Source organism: Cygnus olor, chromosome 17, assembly GCF_009769625.2.
Source record: "Cygnus olor isolate bCygOlo1 chromosome 17, bCygOlo1.pri.v2, whole genome shotgun sequence".
In the NCBI taxonomy this organism is placed as follows: domain Eukaryota; kingdom Metazoa; phylum Chordata; class Aves; order Anseriformes; family Anatidae; genus Cygnus; species Cygnus olor.
The window spans coordinates 14,452,132-14,471,890 of record NC_049185.1 but is presented as its reverse complement, the minus strand read 5'-3'; the positions used below and the strand labels follow the sequence as shown (position 1 = coordinate 14,471,890).

General features: G+C 57.1%; 1 protein-coding gene across 1 annotated transcript in view; it reads right to left on the bottom strand.

Moving 5' to 3' along the window:
* Window positions 1-4,704: 4,704 nt before the first annotated feature.
* MYO18B (myosin XVIIIB) overlaps window positions 4,705-19,759 on the bottom strand; it is a 61,458-nt gene continuing 46,403 nt past the window's right edge. The window contains exons 39-42 of the mRNA XM_040577584.1: window positions 15,649-15,782; window positions 14,248-14,289; window positions 13,647-13,808; window positions 4,705-7,198 (exon numbers count right to left, since the gene is read on the bottom strand). Coding sequence (XP_040433518.1) covers window positions 5,905-7,198; window positions 13,647-13,808; window positions 14,248-14,289; window positions 15,649-15,782 — 1,632 coding nt within the window. The 3' untranslated portion in view covers window positions 4,705-5,904. The remainder of the gene's footprint in view (window positions 7,199-13,646; window positions 13,809-14,247; window positions 14,290-15,648; window positions 15,783-19,759) is intronic.

The window sequence follows — 19,759 nt, the reverse complement described above, 5'->3', positions numbered from 1 at the left end:
ATTTCCCAAGGCACAGTTCTTCTGCCTCAGCCTCTCGAGCCAGCAGCCCCGCAGACGAGGACATTAATATTCATTTTAAAAAACATTTTCAGCATCAACAGTTTGCCCCAGTTTTGGATTTTGCAGTTGTTCCTATAAGTGATGTCTGGGTGGATTGAATTTGTATCGCAATGCTGACGTTCCGCAATAGGAATGCAAATGAACCTCGGGGTAGTTATTTTCTTCTGCTGTTTTTATTCTTCCCTTTAAAAATCTCCATCTCTTCCACGGCCCCCTAATGCCAGGACGTTACTCTGGAAAGGTTCCTATTGTGGAAACTTTTCTCACCAGCTGGTTTGCAATGTGCTGCACCAGCACAAGGACCTTTTGCTGTAATTAAGCTCTGGCTGTTCTTCCAGGGCTGCAATTCAAAGAAATACAGCACTTTCAACTCAGATGAGCAGCTTGACAGCGAGCCGTGGAAAAACAGCACTTCTCCACGAGAGCCGTGGCCAGTGTGCTGGGACCAGCGCCCCTCGGCTGTGCCACAAGGCAGCACGAGGTCGGCAGTGCCCCTCGCATGGTTCCCCACCTGGGTTAGCAGTGGGGAGCCCGGCGGCGGGGGCTGCCTCTGGCACTTCTTGCATGCACCCTTCTTGCACAGCTATGCCGTGTTCCCCGGTGAGCAGCCGGTGGGTATAGGACCCGCTTTGAGGCCGGATCGTGGCACCAGCAGTATCCAAAGCCCTGCAGGGTGCAGGTCAGGGCGCTGCCACTCTGACCCCCCCCCCATACCCCCCAAAAGCTGTGCAAGCCCAGGTCGGTGCTGCGCATCCCTCGCCTCCCCCGGCCCCGTCCGGGCACTGGAGGAGGGGCCATGCCCTGCTCTCAGGCCTCACAGCATAAAGCAGTAAAGTAGTCAGCACACACGTTCATTAGCACAATGCAAGTTATTAGGAATGACCTCTAACTGCCTGGCGAAACATAGTTGTATTGAGTTCGCTTTGCAGCCCGCGGTGATTTTGCTCAATGAGCAAGGACGCGTATCAGCGAGGGGATGGTAAACAGTCTCTCCCTGGGTACCCATGGGGAAGTCCTGCGTGGCACTACATTCAAAAATAAATAAATAAATAAAAATCAATTATAACAATAGCACAGTTCGAGCAAAATTGCCTTTAGTGAGAACTGGAAAATGGAACGAAGATAATCACAGTGTTTTTTTCCTAATGTACCAGTTTTCTGATGACATACCAAGCACCTCTATAATGCGTACAGTACACGTCATTCATTCCATACACACGGCACATTCTGGACCTTTCAAGTTGAGACACACACACACAGCCCCAGCCCCAGCCCCAAGGGAATTGCCCTCCTGCTTGCAGCCTGGCCAGCACGCACAAGGCAGCAGAATGCAAGCACGTGGCAGGGTTTAAATATTCCCCAAATGCCCCAAGCGCACCAGGCTCTGCTGGGGTGGCCGGGAGCCCCTCTGGAGCTCCGTGCGCCGCTGCCACCAGCACTGCAGGAGGGGAAAGGCTGGCTCATGCTGATGCAGCAGATCTAGCAGGGCTTCGGGCAGGGTGACAGTCAGCCCTAGCCCTGGCACAACAAAACCAGTCTGACAGATGGCCTGAAATCTGCCGGCAGCTCAGCCCCGGCGCACGGAGCAAGGCGAGCAGCGGGGAGCCCTATGGGGCGCATGCGTCCTGCCTCCCCCAGACAGCCTCGTCCTGGGAGCCGGGGGAGGGTCCTGCAGGGACTGAGCCACTCTCAGCACCCCACACGGTGCGGGGACACCAACCACAGGGTGGTGTGGGGACAGCATCCCCATGCTGCCAGGCAGGTAAGTGCTCGGAGGAAGGATGGCCACGGCCACACTGCTTTGGAGGGCCCAGGCTACGCTTGTTTCCCATCCAGCTGCACCACATCAACCCAGCCATGCCCCCACCTCATTGCAAAGCGAATTCCCAAGCCCGTTTGACGGCTACCAGTAAATTGTTGTAAGGGATGGGGGCTTGGCTGCTGCCAGAGCAGCCAAGGAGCGGGGCCCTGGAGCGCAAGACCGGCCACAATGGCAGACATTTAGGGTAGAAAGAGGAGGTTTCCATGCCTGTTGAACTGCCTGCAGGAGGAATAATTTCAATTATATCTCCCTTTTGGAAGGGACACGTTTAACTGGCAGAGAGGCTCTGTGCACGCAGCAATTTGGTATTAACTCAGTGCATCCAATAGGCGTGAAATTGAATCCGGTGGCATGCGGGTGGGAGGCGGCGCTGGGCGAGCTGGCAGCTGTCCGGCTGGGGGGGATGCCCCCAGCCCCTCCTAGTGGCTCATGGGGCCACCAGAGAGCAGGACAAGCCCGGCAGCCCCGAGTGTTCCCTTCCCAGGCCCCAGTGGCCATGGCAAGGCAAGGTGATGCCCCTTTGTGATCACATTAACAGTGTTAGGAATCAAAGCGGAGAGATTTCAGTGGGGGCGGGATGCAGGCACGGGGAAAAGCAGCTTATTTGTTTGATCAGCAGCTTACACACTCCGCCCATATATTAGCAAGTGTTAGAAATGTAGATCCTGACTTCCCTAAGAACATTGGCGGGGGCCACGAAGCATCTCCCTGCACCCAGCACCTGCTCCTGCTGCTTCTGCACAGAGGTGCTCGGGGTCTGGGGGCAATGGGGGCAGGGGGAGGATGGGGACCCAGGGGCCAGCCCCAGCCAGGCTGGGTGCTGCATGGAGCAGGGCACGAGCCCGCCCTGCCTGTGTTGTTACCCACCAGTTACGGGAGGGACGTGCTGAGGAGAGTCTGACAGCACAGGACCAGCCGGGTCCAGCACCCGTTACTGCACCCATTACTGCTGCAGTCAGCAGCAGGATGGGTTTGGACACTGCCAGTCCTGAAATACGAGCGTCTCACAAAGGAAGGAGCTCTTCACGGAGCTCATTTCCCTGATGGATGCTTGCAGGAAGCACATCCATTGGAAGCAAAGCGCGTGCTTTAATTACGTTAATTAGAAACTTGGCGGCCTCTGCTGCTTGGCGCTGCTCTGGCTGATGTGCAGCCGTTCCCCCCACGTCTGCCGCACCGGGAGCGGGGCACCGGCACGCGCGGTGGGGAGGCAGCGGGGCTGGCAGTGACCCCCGCTGAGGCTGACAGCACCGGGCAGTCCCCGAGGCCAGGGGCAAAGAGGAGCCCCACGCTGGGTGGCACAAAGCAGCCCACGGTGCGGGACACGCGGCCCTCCCAAAGCTGCACAGGTGGCTGAAATACAGGGGCAAAGCGAATGGCTCCTGTCCTCCTGCTGTGGGCCATAAACTGCCGCGCTGCTGAACCCGACCGCTCCGGCCATCGGTTACTTGTCTCCTGTGCTACGGGGAGCGTGTGGCTAACGGGCGTTTTTACACCCCGTGCTGTACAGCGCGGTATTTATTGCCGGCCAGAGCTGCCGATCGCTCGTTCTCGCTGCCTCTCCTGCACCAGGCTTCTCAAGGACAAACAATTCTCTGGACTCAGCGTGAAAGGCTCCAGTCCAAACATCATTTTTCCCCGTGAAAAGATGTGTGCAGCCATTTCAAGTGGCAGAGCAATTTCCTTTGTGTCCTGCAAAGCGAAAGCAGAAGAAAAAAAAAAAAAAAAAAAAAAAGGTCTGTATATTATTACACACAAATCTGCTTTCCTTCTGCACGTTTAAATAGTAACAGCTCCATGTTCAGCAACCCCCCTGCAGCAGCATGCTGTAGTAATTCCAAACACAAAGCTCAGTGTCAAAGGAATCATCTTTGCAGCTTCCACCAATAATGAGCAGTTTATGTAGCTCTTTCAGATTATTTAGTTATTTGCATGTACCAATTTTAGATTACAAACGAACTGCGAGCAGACACCTCATCCACCCCATCCTGCAGGTCAGACGTCAGAGACGGGAGGCAGGATGGTGCCCACCAGGGCCGGACGCCCCGGTGCTGGGTGCTCATCATTTTGCACTGGATTTGGTGGCCGGTTCCTGCGTGAATGTGCCTGGCCCCAGCACCGGGGCGCACCAGGGCTGCTGCAGCACCTGGGCCGTGCCCAGGAGCAGGGGGAGCTGGGTGGTGGCACTGCACACAGACCGTTCCTAGGAGCAGCAGGGAGATGGGAAGCAGCAGCTCTGAGTCCCTCATTTCAGCAGCGTGAGCAGACAGACCCTGAGGCTGTGGGGCCAGGGAGCTGAACCCAAATCCCCCAGACTCTGCTGGCACTGCGGCGCTGGCTGGGGGTGAGAAACTGCTCACAGCGTGCGTGAGGCTGAGTAAAGTGCTGATGTGAACCCGGAGACGGAGGCTTCACATTCATCCGTGACAAGGAAAGTGCTTCTTGCTGCAATGGCTTGGTTTAAATTAGAAAGGAATGTGAGGAAACCAAAAGGCAAGACAAAATGCTGAATGCTGCCCAATTTGCCTTAAAAATGCTGCTCCGAAGGGCGCATGGGGCTGTGCACGCCGGTGTGACCCTTCCAGCCATACACTGATTGGGAGAGCTGTGCTTGTACCCGTATCGTGCCACAAACACCTGACAAATGAGGCCGTGTGTCCTCTAGGAACGAGGGAAAGGCAAGGCAAGAGGAGGCTGGGGTCAAAGAAGCAAATCCTTTATTGTGTAAAAACCAAGCAGACACGGGAACACGGCCTGCCTTCACAACAGGCACCACGTCGCTGTCCTTGGTGTCAGGGGGACGTGGGCAGATGTCCCAGCAGGCAGGAGCTGGGGAACCACGGCCATGCCCAGCTTCAAATACGAATGGAATTATAAAAGCTTCAGATACAGTCTCAGCTTCTGGAAACTAAAAATAGAAGAAAGACTTATATAGGGAAGAGATCCTGCAACGTGCTCTTCAACACGCAGCTCGGTTTGACCAGCCCTCATGCTCCGCTCTGCTGTCACTGCATTTCACACCCAGCCCCAAAAGCATCCTTTGGCTGTTTTGCTTAATTCTGAGCAGTGTACAGTGGGGTGAGACACCTCGTGGGCCGAGCGACTGCAGGAGAAGAAAAGTGCTTCGTCCCCATGGCTGACCCTGAGCGCACCCGCAGTGACATGGAATAGACTAGGAGCACATAGAAACCAGAATATAATTAAAACCAAAAGAGTCTAATCAGCTGTAAAACCATCTCATGTCTTTTGGGGAGCCACTTTCAGTCCCTGTTTAAATTACACATTTCCCATCCCTTCGCCCTTTCCCATCGCCCTTGCGTGGGGCGGTGTTTTGCCTGGTGGCAGCTCCTCACTCGGGTAAGGGGCCGGTGACTGCAGCTTATTGCAACAGAGGCCCTGCTAAGTGGGACATTGCATTATGCAAATTTTGCTTCCTGGAAAGAAATGTTTTATTAACACATGCTCCCTCCTTGTGTTGGCTTAGTCAATTTGGTCACAGCTTGACACCCAATAAGTTCATCTAAAGGCAATGGTTTTACAAAATGTTTTTCTAATCTATTTTAAACACTTAATTACAGTTGTGGTGCATTCATTAGGGACTTTGCTTTCAAACCTGGATTGCAGTAATAAATCCTAATTCTCCAAGTGTCAGTTGTAATCCAAAAATTGGATCCAAGTGGTTGTCAGAGACAATTGCTAACTACAAGACGCGAGCCTGACAAAGCCGAGCTGCCACCTCTGGAGGGGGTGACCTTCGGTGTCGAGGCAAGGAAAATTTCAAGCTCAGCAGACAAGCACAGCCACAGGGCTGAGCTCCCAGACAGCAGGATGTCTCCATGGGGTTGTGTGGCAGGGGTTAGGGGACAGTGGTTTTGGGAAGCCCGGGGGAGCACAGTGGGCACCCCGCGGTGTCAGGGCAGCGTGGGCTGGAGGGCAGCGGCTCGGGGGCGAACCTGCCATCGCTGCTCCGTGCTCGGGGCAACCAGGGCCTGGGTGCAGGCTCACAGAACGGCGCAGTTACCTCACTCTTTTCCAAGGTACTTCCTCATGATGCTGCTCACGTCATCCTCCTTCCCTTCTGCCTCCGCTCGGAGGCTCTCCACGCTGCTTTCGGTGGTGCCTTTGCCGCTGCAGCCCTCCCCGTCCGGCCTCCGCGGCCGGCGCTTGATGCTGTCGGCGCTCCTGGAGGAGTGGACGGAGCCCGAGGATGAGGAGGAGTCGGAGAGGGTGCCGGCGTCCCCCCCGGGGGCCAGGCCGGGCTGCACCGTGCTCCTGCTCCTGGAGGAAGCCGAGCTCCCTGCGATGGTCTCATCCTCGAAGCGGACGGTCAGGGGCCGGTGGCCGTCCCGTCTGTCCCTGCCGGGCTTGGCCAGGCTGCTCGTGGAGCGGGATTTCCGGATGGCCGGGAGGAAGTCGTCCAAGTCGGGGCCAGTTCTCCTCTCGAAGCTGAGGGTGGGCATCTTCCAGCCACTGGGGTCGCCCCCCTGCCCCTCTCCCAGCCCGGGGCTGGACCGCGCGCTCCGACAGCCCAGCGAGGCCCAGCCCGCGGCCTCCCCGCCCTCCTCCGCCGACGGCTCCAGGCAGCTCCTCCACGGCCTCAGCCGGGGCGCCCCGAGTGCCTCCATCCCCGCGGCTGCCGAGCTCAGGCCACGACCAGAGCTGCCCAGGGAGAGCAGAAGGGAGTCGCAGGAGCCAAACTTGGAGGCTCTTTTCAGCACCGGGGAGCGTGCCGGCTCCCCTGTCTCCGCCGGCTCCCAGGCCATGCTCCGCAGGCTGCTGGAGCGCAGGAGGCTGCTGCCGGCTCCGCCGCTTGCCCCGGGCTGATCCGTGCTCAAGTGCCCCGGGGCCTCGGCCACCTCTGGCTGCACCCGGCAGCGCCGCAGGGCAGCGGCACCGGTGGTGCGGTAGATGGGGAGGGCGGAGGCGTCCTCCAGCTGCAGCGGCCCCTGCTCCCGCTCCGCTCCCCTTCTCCTGCGCAGCTCCCCCACGTAGTCAGAGAGCGCGGCCGAGGCGCTGGGCAGCGGGGAGCGCACGCTCCTCGGCACCGGCGGAGACGCTGGGCTGGGGGTGCTCCCCTCCAGGGTGGGCGAGAGCCCCCGCCGTGGCACCAGGGGGGACCTTGTTCCTGCTTTATCCACTGGCTGCTTTGAACCTGCCAGCTCCTCTTCGTCTGCAGGAGTTTTTCCATATTCCCGTCTTCTAGCACCGAGTAAAGGACTCGCAGCTGTCCCCGGGTCCCCGGCATCGATGGACCTCGTGGTGCTCAGTGAAGAGCCCGGCCGGGTGGCTGCTGGCTCTGCCATGTCTCTGCTCCCCCTAAACAACAGACAGCCACGTTAGTTTAAGCAGCGTGGTTTTCACTAAGCATAATGTCATTCAGCAAGGCCATGCGTGAGCTGCAAAAAGCTGATATTTGCACAGTAATCTCCAAACAAACTCTCATTGCAGCATCGAGAAGTTCAGCAGTGACCGAAGATTCTATCTTAAATAACTCTGAGCAAACCAAACCAGCTGACTCCGTGGCACAAAGTGTACGGCATCATCGACTTCAACTCTGTCAAAGCAACACACAGCTCCAAACATCCTTCCTTCTTGCCAGCTTATAGCAAAATATAGGACTTATTTTATTCCTGCCCAAACCAAAGATTATTCTCAAATTCTATGAAAACAACTCACAGAGTAACCTAAATGCCTCTGAACATTACCGCAGGTCGTGTTGCACCAGCGTTCCTCTGGGAAGGAAAAACCACCAGGAACTGCAGGAGCAGAACGAACACCCAGCCCCAGGCACAGCACAGGCAGCACAAGCTGAGGGACAAGCTGCTTTCATATGGGGTCAGAGCAGGATTTCCTTTGCAAAGAGGGGCTCTGAGGAAGAGCCAGGTCGGGCAGGGGCCGGCAGAGCAGCACGGCAGCTCTCTGCCCAGCAGCACACATTTCCTCTCCAAGCAAACACAGTTTGGGGGAAAATCTGCTCTTTGAAGAGCGGCTGTCAGAAGTGAGTCAAAGTGAGCCTGATGGCGCGGGGCTAGAAGCTCACCCTGCGAGCAGTGGCACTGCGAATGGCAGGAACCGCGGGGGTGCTGTGCGCGCTCAGCGACGATGAGCCATTCCCCCCCATTCTGCCCCTGAAACACAGCCCTCACCCCTGCGGGCCCGCGGGGTCATAAGCAAGAGCGTGGTGCTACACTGGGAGTGGCATCGGCTCGGCACATATGGCTCTGGCAGCTTGCACTGAGCGCAGACGTCAAGCAGCAGAAAGGGCAACACCACCACCCACCGCCACCACGTCCCCTCATGCCGGGCACGGTGCTGGGACAGGAGCTGGGGAACACCCCCACAGGCACCACGGATGCTGAATTCCTTCTCAAGGGGCCAGATCCTGGTGCCTGCAGGCTGTGAAAGGGCTGTTCTGCACCAAGCCTGTCCCTGTCCTTGCAGACCTGACGCAGAGATGGGGAGCGGGCTTCACTCACTGTGGCCTTGGTGTCACCAGTGACACCGAGCCCCAGGTGACACTTTGCACGGTCACCCCATCACCTACACTGGCATGAAGGGCTGAAGAAATGGATTTTCTGCCTGTGCCACTGCAGGGAAAGGCAAAGGGCTGCTTTGCCAGGGCATGTCTGAAATAAAGCAGACGCTCTGCAGCGCTGCGCAGTGTGTAATTTTAGCTCAATGATAGCCAGTTACTATCTATAGGCTGCTCGCTCTCAGCCGTGTGCCGGTGAGACGAGGAGTGCGGGCGCCCACGAGCACCGCAGGTTGGCAGGGGCTGAGCCCGGTGCTGGGAGCCCCTCAGCACCGCCCGGCCCTCGCTCAGCCAGAAAGCACCCAGGGGGACCTGGACCTGGCTGCAGCGGAAAGGCTTCCTGGGTCCAAGTGTGTCTGGAACCAAAAAGGAGAGAAAAAAGAGAGGGAAGGACGGGGTGAAGCAGCAGAACCTAAATACAAACACATCTCCAGGAGGTGAGCAGGCTCCGATGTGCAGGAGCAGCAGTCAGGTTTTCCATCAGCAGGAGAAAAGCATCCTGCCCAGGGAAAGGCTCGCGTCGCCATGGGAACGGGGTGAGGGTGGATAATCCCAGCGACAACGCGGGACAAGCTCGGCCCGGGCTCTGCTGACCCATGAAATCATTTACACGCCAAGACAAACTCCGCGGCTGCCAAGGGGAAGGGACTGCAGCCGCCGGAGGGGAACGGAGCCGCTGCGGGTCCCCTCGGTCCCCAGCGCCTGCTGGGCCACGTGCTCCCAGCTCGCCAGCGGCCCCACACTGCTCGGTTATTCCACGTGGAGCGAATTAACCACAGGTCTGATCTGGAAGGAATGCAGCAACCTCCAGGACTCACCGCGCCGCTGCGCCCAACATCGCTGAAGCGTCCGGCTGATTAATGGCTTGAGACGTTTCGGTAATGCTGGTTTTTAGCATCCTAAATTGCATCCTACCTAAATAACTGGTGTGATCCTTCCGAGAGAATACGTATGGAAATTGCTCCAATCACTCCCCGTATTTCCAAATAGTACTGTAAACTGCCTGCCGCGTGGCCGACTTTCATAAATTAAACAGTCAGCTTCGATATTTTCCTTTGTTTTTTTAAGACCGAGCTAAAAGTGAAGTGAGGAGGTAAGAAGCACTAATGGACTGTGAACACAGCCAGCTCGCACTCGGCAAATTATTGTCCTGCTCAGCGTGATGGGCAGTTCCTATTTTTACGGAGATCTTTAGAGCCTGAAGTGGAGCGAAGGCAGCGAGCGGGAGCCCTGCTCCCAGCCCCAGCAGCACGGCGGGGCCAGCGCCGCTCCAGGTCCCTGCGCAAGGGGCTGCACCTGCCCTGTGCTCAGACCCCTGCCCCCAGCAGAAGGGCTGAAGCCAAAGACCCCCCCCCAGGCAGCGATGCAGCGTGCGAGGGGAAAGCGCTGCAGGATTCCTCAGCTTTTGGCGCTTTTCCTCTTTCTTTCCAGCCCCTACAACACTCGAGTCCTTCCAGCAGAAGCTGTTAGCGCTTCCCTCACAGGAAGCTGTGCTGCCAAAACTGGAGGGGGGGCACCAAAAAGTCCACACTGGGGACCAGAATATCACATTATTCTCTCTGGGAGAACGTGGATGAGGCTGGGGGGCTGTTTTGCAGGGGCTCCCCGGCTTTGTGCCCACTGGAGACCCCCAAGCCCTGGGCACCCAGCTTCTGGCTGCCACCCACCCCTCAGTGCTTTGTCCCCAAGCTTCTGCCCGCAGCATCCGGCTGCAGCCTCCACTGCTGCGTGCCCTGGGGTCGCAGAGGCTCTGAAATTACACCTCAATTTCTATTAATTACTTTCTGCAAACGAGAGGCACAGATGCACGACAGCCCTGTCCTGTGGCAGCCCTCCTCCATCCACTCATCCCAAACCACGGGCTGATGATGTACCACCAACAGCTCCTAGGGCTCGGGACAGCATCCCTGCGTCCCCCGCCGTTTGTGGTGCTCCCCCCTCATTTTGGGGGCAGCGGGAGACGCTGCGGGAGGCAGGATGGGCGAGTGTGCTGCAAAGCAAACACTGCTCGTCGCCCCAGTGCCAGGAAGATGGCTTTCCTAAGGCACAGGGCCTAATGCAGAACTCTGAAGGCATCTGTGAGCCAAAAGGAACTCTGTAATATGCCATTCACACCAAAGCAAATGACATACAACAATAATTAGTGAAGATTACACAGCAATTAACATGATTACAATTATGGTAGTTGAAATAATTTATACAATAAAATCCACACATGCACTGCAACACATGACCAGGGATAAAAGTGGAGCTCGGATGCTTTTCCTGGTAGCTCATAAATAAAGCCAAGACAACTCCATTTCAGGGAGGGAGAAGAAATTGGCCTAATTTCTGACAGAAGAGGATTTTCTCATCACGCCGTCATCTACAGAACAGCTCCCAGTTTTAATATAACAATTTGCTTTGACACCATACCATTTTCAGACAAGCGTGGCACATCCCAGCAGCCTTGGTACCTGGGATCCAGGTTTCAGGGATGAGAACAGAAGGGGAAAGGACGCCTGGAGCCTGTGAGCAGAGCTACCACCTCTCCCCGGGCAATCCCAGCCGCACAACGCCCGGGCAGCCCCGCGGGGATAACGGCAGCACCAGGGCACACTGGGGCTGTGGGTGCTGCAGGGCGCGAGCACCTAAAGGTGCCTAAAGGTCCTTCAATTCCCCTGCCTGCACCTCAGGACCGGCTGCCACGCAGCCACGACCTGCCTGGCGAGAGGCAGGATTAATGTATTAAGTTCTGAGTTTGCTTCCTAATAAGAAATGGAAGGGTTGTCCAACTCTGCTGTGTGTCATATTTATTGAGGCTTAGCTCTGCTGTCCAACATTTTGTACAAGCATTTAAATAGCAGAGAATTAAAGAAAACGTTAATCAAATCTCTCGTTTCTGCACACTATGCTGACAGTAATAGCCTTATATTCTTTCCTCTGGCTTTTGACAGCTGTTTGTTCAGGAAATATCCCATATGTACTACAGAGAAGCGAGTGCTAGGCAGATTCATTTTTCATTACTGGGTGCTTGTGTAAGACAAAGGAATCTTAATAAGGAAGAGCTCGTTTTGCTGATCTCATTTTTATTACCTACCAGTCTCATCTTCTGTTTGTTTGCATTTCATTCAGCCTCCTCTCTAATGTTTCCATCTTAGATTAGCAAAGCCAAACACAGCTACCACAATGGGATTTGCAATTTGCCTTTTCAGTAACCCCAGGACAGAGCCAGATTGTCACATTATTTCCAGGTCTAGGTACAAATTTCCTTTCTCAATGGCCGTGGTCGGCCCGGTAAGTAATTTTTATTAATCCCCAAGCCTACAAACCTGCCCTTTCATTATAAATCCAGTGCAGCTCAGCTCAGAGACATGATATAAGCCGTAACTCCTGACTCACTGCCATGCACTTACAATCACGGTTGGGTCACTCGGACCAGCAGACCCCAAGTGGTGCTGAGGGATGGAGAGGAACCGCTGCCGGTGGGCACTGGAGAGCAGCACGGCAGCACAGCTGCCTCGGGGCTCCCAGCCGTCTCCTGCCCTGCTCCCAGCCCTGCTCCAAGTTCTGCCTTCTCCCAGCACTGGGCAGACTGCTCCAGCCTATTCAAGCTGTCTGCTGCCGGGGGACTTGCTCTTCAGAAAACTAATTCTGGCAATAGCTAGTTATTTTACTGTACAAAGCCACAGCACGCAGAGAGGACAGACCCTTCCGGAATCAGAGCAGTGAGATTAATGCTAACGTCTGCAACGAGCAGCAGCCTGAGAGCTGCCTCAGCCTGCATCCAGTCTTTTCTACCCATGAAACCACACATTGATACGGAGTAGATGGGCACCAGGTGGACACCAAGAGCCTTTGCAATGGCTCCTGCCGAGCCCCTGCCACCATGCGTCCCTGCTGCGGCGCAGTGTCGGGCCGAGCCCCAGCGGTTTGGCCACGCGAGTGCTCGGGCCACTCTGCAGCTTGCTCACAGCCCGGCAGCATCGCCACCAAAAATTAACATATTTCATATTAAAACTGTATAAATGCATACTGTTTCCTCAGTAGCGAAAAGTGAGCATATGGCATACAAATCCTCAAATAGGCTGCATCGCCTCTTTAAATTACCTCTAGAGAATACATCAAGGGATATTTTACTGCTTGAAGCATGTTTTTGATGTAGTGGCTTTCATCTAGCGTTTCACTGATGCTGGCGTGGCAGCGACTACCTTCCTTGATTTGATGCTGCGACCTCAAACCCCGCGGTTCCCCCGCTCGCTCCTGCCTGCCGCCGCGGTGCTCCTCGCTGCGCTGTGGGACCTGCCACACCAAACCGACCGTGTTTGTCCCCCTCCCTTCTCTTGCAGCCACCTACACGCCGCACCAGGACACCCACAGAAGGAAGAACTGATGGCAGTGTCCACGTGCTGCCCGGCAGTGCCTCTGCCATCTCACGGCGGATACCCATGCCCGCCCCCAGCCCTTGGGGCTACTTCGCTGCCCCCCAAGCACCTTCAGAATACTCGGACTTGAAAAATGATTGCAAATGTCGGTCACGGAGCCTTGCAAGCCCTAAGCCAACCAAAGCATTTCTTCAGCTGAAGTGGCCCAAACGCAGGCGTGCTGTGTGAGATGGCATACATTTTCCTCGCAGAGCAAGTATTAAAGAACTAATAACATAAGGCTCTTGCTAAACTGTTTGGGCTGATCCACCAGCAGTGTTTGCAAATTGATTTTTTTTTCCCTTAATATCCTTAAAGATATCTTAGCTGGAAGGGAAAATAACGGTGAAATCAACAGATGCCACCAGATGTGTGTGACTGCAAGGCTTACGGAGAGAGAAGATCAGTGCCAGCAGCCCCCCGGCCCTGGGGCCAGGCTGTGCTCTGCATGGGGACAGAGCCACAGGGGACACTGGCGTCACCAACTGACCAATACTTTGGTCAATGCACTGGGGCTGCAACACCCAGCCCTGCTCCCCGGGCTACCACCAGCCAGGCTCTGCATGCTGCACACCCCAGGCTCCCTGCCTATGCGCACGGCGCTGCAGGGCGCTGCCTGCCCTGACACCCGCCCTCGAGCAGCACCAGCCCAGCGAGCACCCAGAGCCCCAAGAGCCCGCGCCTCGCCACAGGGCGCTGGCTTTTTCTACCCTCCACGCATTGCAAGCCGTTGGAGCTGACACCCAGCGCTAGTGGTTTCCCCGGAGGAGAGCTGCGTGGGGCTCCCCCCAGGCTGCCGCTGCCCGCTGTGCCCATGGCATCCCCTTACCTTGGGCCCTGGGCGCTGCGGCTCCCGATGGACTGCGCCGAGAGGCTCCCGGCCACGCTGCCACCCGTCGGGGACGACCAGCCCGTGGCCAAGCCCAGCCAGGAGCGGATGCTTTCTGCAGGCTCCAGGCTCAGAATGGAGCCGATGCTGGAGCAGGCGTCCCTGCGGGGAGAGAAGAGGAGAGAGGAGAGCCCTTGTTAGTGTCGGGAGGGAGCCTGGGGGTCCCTGACCCCACTGGGTCCTGCGGTCCATCCGGAGGGGGAAGCGGTGACTCCCTGGGGCCAGAGCTCCCTCTGCCCGCCCGTGCAGCCCTGCTCCAGCCGCGGGCTGGATGGAGCCCTTTGGGGTCTCCGTTTCCCTCCCAGGCCGCAGAGCAGCCCAACGTGCCCCACTACAGCCCAGCAGGCGCAAGCAGAGCGCTCGGGGAGAGCGCAGCAGTCAGGTGCATGTGGGGCACATGGAGCTGGCACAGAAGCCAGTCCATCCGCATGGGGTAGGAGCGTGGGGCACGCGGTGACACGCGGTGGCACGCACGCAGCCTTCACCGACAGCCCTGCACGGGCACCACGCCTGCGGCCAGCAGCTCCAAGGGCTCACTCACGTCTCCTTCCTGGAGCAGAGCGTGTCCCGCGCCGTCTGCACGCTGCAAACAAAGGACAATAGGGTCAGATACAGATCAGAATCTTTCCAGAGGATCCACGTCAGAGCTTGGTGCCAACGCAGTGGAGCAGGGCTGTGCGGAGCCGGGGTACAGCCTCCTGTGCTGGCCAAGCAGGCTGCAAGGCTGAAAACCTCTCCTGCTCCCCGCACCGCACCTCTGGGCTGCTACAGGGACCCTGCAGACATCCCCACCACCCCCGCAGGGCTGGGGGCTGCTGCAGCAGGCGTGGCAGCTGCCTCGGGCTGGGGTGCCTGTGGTCAGGACGGGCAGGGAGCAGCGGGGTCACCGAGCCACCCTCCAGGGCAGGGGACAAACATTGCCGTCCCCACCAGAGCCAGGGAGAGGGTTCCAAGGGCCCCGAGCTGGTGACACCGCAGGGACCCTGCCCGGGGCTGCGTGGATGGTGGCTGCAGGACGTGCCATCAGGCATCGTGAGTGCTGCTGAAGGGTGAAGCAGAACCCACGGCTTTTCCCAAATGCGGCAGCTGAGGATGTCCCTGCCGGGAAGCGCTTCTCACCTCTCTGTAATGTGTCAATTGTATTGGAAATCCTTTTCTTTTTTTTTTTTTTTTTTTTTTAAGAAGGAGTGAATTTCTGAGCTCATGGTTTCTAGCTCACCCTTCCTTGGTTTAATCACTACACAAAGAAAAATCTTTTCTCACAGCATGATGACAAGCACATCCCTGCCATTTTTTAAAAATGTATTTATCTACTTTGTCTCCATTTATCATGATGCTCCTTTAGCAGTGTAGCAGAGGGGAAAATTGGAGGGCTGTGGACACAACAGCTGAAAAATTCAATAGAATACTTTTCCCATTTTTTCCTAGTAAATTCTTCCACCTAATGTGCCCAGCTTCACTGATTCCTCCAGGTCCCCCAGCTCCTGTGGCTGAACAAAGCCCAGGTTTTCCGATCGATAAATGCAGTGCCAGGGCACCCGCTGCATGGACACCGCAGCCTGGGGACACCCGCGGGCCCTGCCGAGCCCTGGAAGGGAAAGGCACGAAGCCAGGGCTGGTTTCTCCACTGCAGGAAGGGGCAGGGGGCACTTCTGTGCCTCCCCGACACACCAGGCCCGCAGGGAACAGGAGGCTGCTCTGTGAACGGGGCCTCCTCCATCCTTTCTGCTTCTTTTAAGCTGGGCCACACAAGATGATTTCAAGGGTGACACTTTTTTCACGAGACCCTTTACCAGTGCGAAGTTACTCGTTCATGAACATGCTCTCAGCCAAAACGCTGCCTCTCCTGCAGGGCTGCAGCCGCCGGCACCCCAGCATCGCCCTTGCTGCATTGCAGCATCCCTCCCCGCCGCGAGCGCCCCGCCTGGCCCCGCAGCCTCACCTCTCGGCGTCACTCTCGTCGCTGGCGCGCAGCTCCTCCATGGCCAGCTGCAGGTCGGCGATGCGCCGGATGGCGGTGCCCAGGTCCGCCTGCAGCCCCTGCCGCGCCGCCGCCACCTCGGCCAGCTGCTGCTCCTGTGGGACCGCAGCGGGTCAGCGCCAGCCCCGACCGCCGGACCCACCGCCAGACCCCGCTGCACGTGCCGTGGCTTGCCAAACCTCCAACGCGCGAGTGCCATCTTGCACACGGGGACCGGTGAGCAAAGCTGAAGGGACACCCCCACCACATCACGGACCATCACCCCCATCACAGGAGAAGGCTAAAGACGATGAGCAAACACCAACGAGCTCGGGGCAGAACGTAAGGAGCGCCCAACAATTAGCGTGCCGAAAGCTGAAGTTATCTCCACATGGGGGGTCCTTTGTTTTAGATGCACGGCAGCACCAGCGCAGCACCAAGTTCTATAGCCAGCGACCATTAGTGCAGTGACACCTTCCTGAACAACCAGACCTGTGTGCGTGTGTGCTGCAGCTCAGCATTGAGTATAAAACCTGAACAAGAAATAAAGTCATCTTTGAAGACAGCAGTGGGCTTCAACCCACGTATCCCCTCCCGGCAAGCAGGGATGCTCGGCACTGGCGGTGAGCGGGCTCCACGTCTGTGCAGTGGTTCGGGCGCACATCGTGGCAGCTGGGTTGTGCTCAGGTGGGGGTTTCAGCACGTTGCTGTGTCACTCCAAATCCAAATGTAAGGCCAAATACATCAAATGGCCAAACGTGATATCAAACGGTAACACCTCCCCCTGCGGGGAACATCCCAAAGGACCGGGACTGGGAGCACCGGGCTCCGGCGCCCTCCTGGGACAGCTCGGGGTCAGAGACCGTGGGGGCACAGACCACAGGGGGTTCCTGGGGCACCCCCCTGCTCACACATACCAAGCACCTGCTTAGAAACAAAGCCCTTTCCAGAAACGCTGCCGGTTTATAAGAAAGACGGAAGCTTCATTTATAATTTAAACTGCAGGAGGAGAAGCGGGGAAGCAGTACAGCCCGGACAGCTCCGCAGGCCAGCAGCGCCCGCAGCCTCGCGGCGCACCAGGGATGCCTGACCCGGTGCTCGCCTGCCTCTGAGCCTGCGGGGGCTGAGCAGGCTGAGCATCCCCCTTCTATCTGACTGCAAGGCTTTTCCGAGCGTGGCTACGAGGAAGTCTTCGTGCCGTTTTCTAAACCATCACACGGCAGAGAGAAAAAGAGAGAGAGCGCAAGCTGCAAATTCAACTTGATTGAAGCTGCCAGCTGTAAAATTGCCATCTCGGTGGTGACAAGGTGAGAGATGATTTGCAGCGCAGGCTGCGACAGGCCACGGTGCAGGAGCCAGCAGACTGTCAGAGTAAATAATGAAAGCCCTGGTATCACCGAGCGCCCAGGCCCAAGGGGAAGAGCATTGCAGTTCATAAAAACATGCAAAGAAGGATCCCAGTTATGGTTGCACAGCATCACAGTTGCTTCTGGAAAGGCACCAATTCTGGTAAAAACCTGAACGCTGCCAAGAAGCTTTCTGAAATTCGGTGCTTCCAAGCCTTGTGCTTCCCTCCCTGCCCGTGCAATGCAGAGGCGAGGAAGGCCGAGTTCAGCCACGGGAGCTGCTCCAAGGCAACGGGGTTGCCCCTGCCCAGCAGGGACACTGCCCATGCTGGGTACTCAGGCAGGGGCACATTGGGAAAGGCTGGCCCCTGAGCAGAGCCAGCCCCACACAGAGCAAAACCCAAATTTTGGCTAGCGACGTGCCTGTATTCAGCTATTTGCAACCGCAAGAGCCGGCAGTAAAACAATTGCTAGATAAAAAGCCCAAGTCTTCAGACATGCTGATAAGAGCCTCTATTGAACTAATTCCTCAGCTCCGTGATATGGCTCCAATTAAATACAGTTCACTGCCCGCATTTAATTCCTCTCCTCCATTCTGCTGCTGTTAACCTGAGGGTGGCTGGCGCGGAGGTGGCGCGGAGGCAGCCCTGCACACGCCGTGCGCCCGCCCGGCCCCCAGCCCCGCTCCTCGGCTGGTGAGGGGCAAAACCCCGCAGCCCTGCAGCTCCTGCCCATGGCCCCACCGGGGGCGGCGTGAATGTAGGGCTGAGAATTCCTGCTCCTAAACGAGAGCGGGCAGTGCTCGAGCACAATGGTTTTGATAAAACACTCCTTCCAGTGGCAGCACTATCGCCATCACCGTGGGTACACGGGCTGACCACACACAAAGGGAAGCACCGTTCATAGTCGGGGAATAATTCGGGACTGCTCCGCACGTGCTTTCTGCTGAGGGACTTGTACAGGTCTGTGCGTACGGACCTGCAGCGAGACTACGTGGGGAAGAGAAACCGCTGGATCTCTGTGCCCTGCCTTTCAGCGGGGACTTGGCGCCTCGCAGAGAAGATGCTGGGGCTGGCAGGAGGCCACCAAGGGGACAAGACAGAGGGGGGAGGCTGTGACCCCCAGGACCACATCCACAGCTGCCAGCCCCCAGTGGGCGCCCGGCCCTGTGGCACCCATGGCACTCGCTGGTGCTCGCCTACCCCCTGTAACACGCTGTCAGCCGGCGTGGGCTGCAGGAAAAGGGCCTTTTTACCCTTTCTTCTTAAAATCAAGCACAAAGTAGCTGTACCCTACAATTGTCTCAAGGAAAGGAATAATTATGTCAATATAGTTAAATTTCAAGTGCAAAAAATTATCTTCATTATACAAACCGACAATAAATGCCCCAGCATCAGGCCACAGTTATCCCAGCGAGCTATTAGACACCTTTGACATATGTTGTTTCAATCTAAATGTAAATTCAAGAAGCATTTCACTTTTAATACAGTGACTGGTCTGAATGCTAACACCTGCACTCAGGAAGAGCCTCTGAGCATTGCTGTCTTTTTGTCTCCTCTCAGCGGAAAAGGGGAAAAAAAAAAAAAAAAGGGAACATTTACTGACAAAAATCCCAGCCTGCCTGCTCGTGAGCCTCTGACGAACCCCTGGCACTGCCCGGGAGGGAAAGCGCAGGTGAACCGAGCGAAAGCTGCGGGGCCAGGCGCTGCGGAGAGAGCTGGGAGATGGAAGGCGGCGTGTGGCTGATCCTGCCCGGTGTTCATCGTTCATGGCCCATTATCCCAGCTCGGAGCTGGTGATGGCTGCGGATCCTGGGCGGGAGCAGCGCTGATGAACACAAACAGGGCTGGGAGAGGAAGGGGAGCCACGGGGAGGGTCTGCACCTGGCCGGGCTGAAGGCTGGAGCAGCCTGCTGCCACGCTGCTTCCCGGCTGGGCAGTAAGGCAGCGATTTCCCGACTCTTTATGAGATTTCTTTTGTGCCTATTGACTCTCTGGCAGCCACAGGGATCTAACCCACGTTGCACCGCAAACTGATCCGGAGGGGGGATTTCATCCCACCCACACGCATACAAGTCCCCCACCGGGTGCTCTCACCACCCCACAGCAAACCTGGGCCCGTCAGGGCTGCTACGTGGGAGCCAAGCGCCCTGACACCGCGTGAGCTGAGGCTCTGACCACGAGCCTGGGAAGGGCACAGCAGCATCCCAAACAGCTCCCTGGACTCAGCAGCTTCCCCAACAGCTCCCAGGGCACAGCAGCCTCCTGCGTGGCCGAACCCCGCTCCCTGTTCCCAGCAGGCAGCCCCGAGCCCTTCCACCAAACCGATCTATCGGGGGCAGCAGGAACCAGCCCACCTGGCTCAGACACACCTGCTTAGTCTGTATTTTACAATCAGTAAACAAAATGTATTTTCTGCCTGTCTTTGCAGGTATTTCCATGCTAGATTTTCCCACGCACCATATACCGGCAGATAAAACAACCCAGTGCACAGCACCAGGTGCCGGGCAGCGCTGGGCAGCTGGCAGGTCAGAAGCAGCCACTTTAGAAAGCTGAGGTTAATTTTCCCCGATCAGGAGCATGAATCCAAGGCTCTCTCAGGACAATGGGGATGAGAAGCGGCTGCACCTCAGGAGAATCGTGCCCAGCACACCAGCGGGATGCCACCTGAGAGCACAGGGAATGGGCACAGCTCCAGGGCTGCTCCCCACCCGCCCCTCCTCACACCCCGGGCTTTGCTTTCATTGC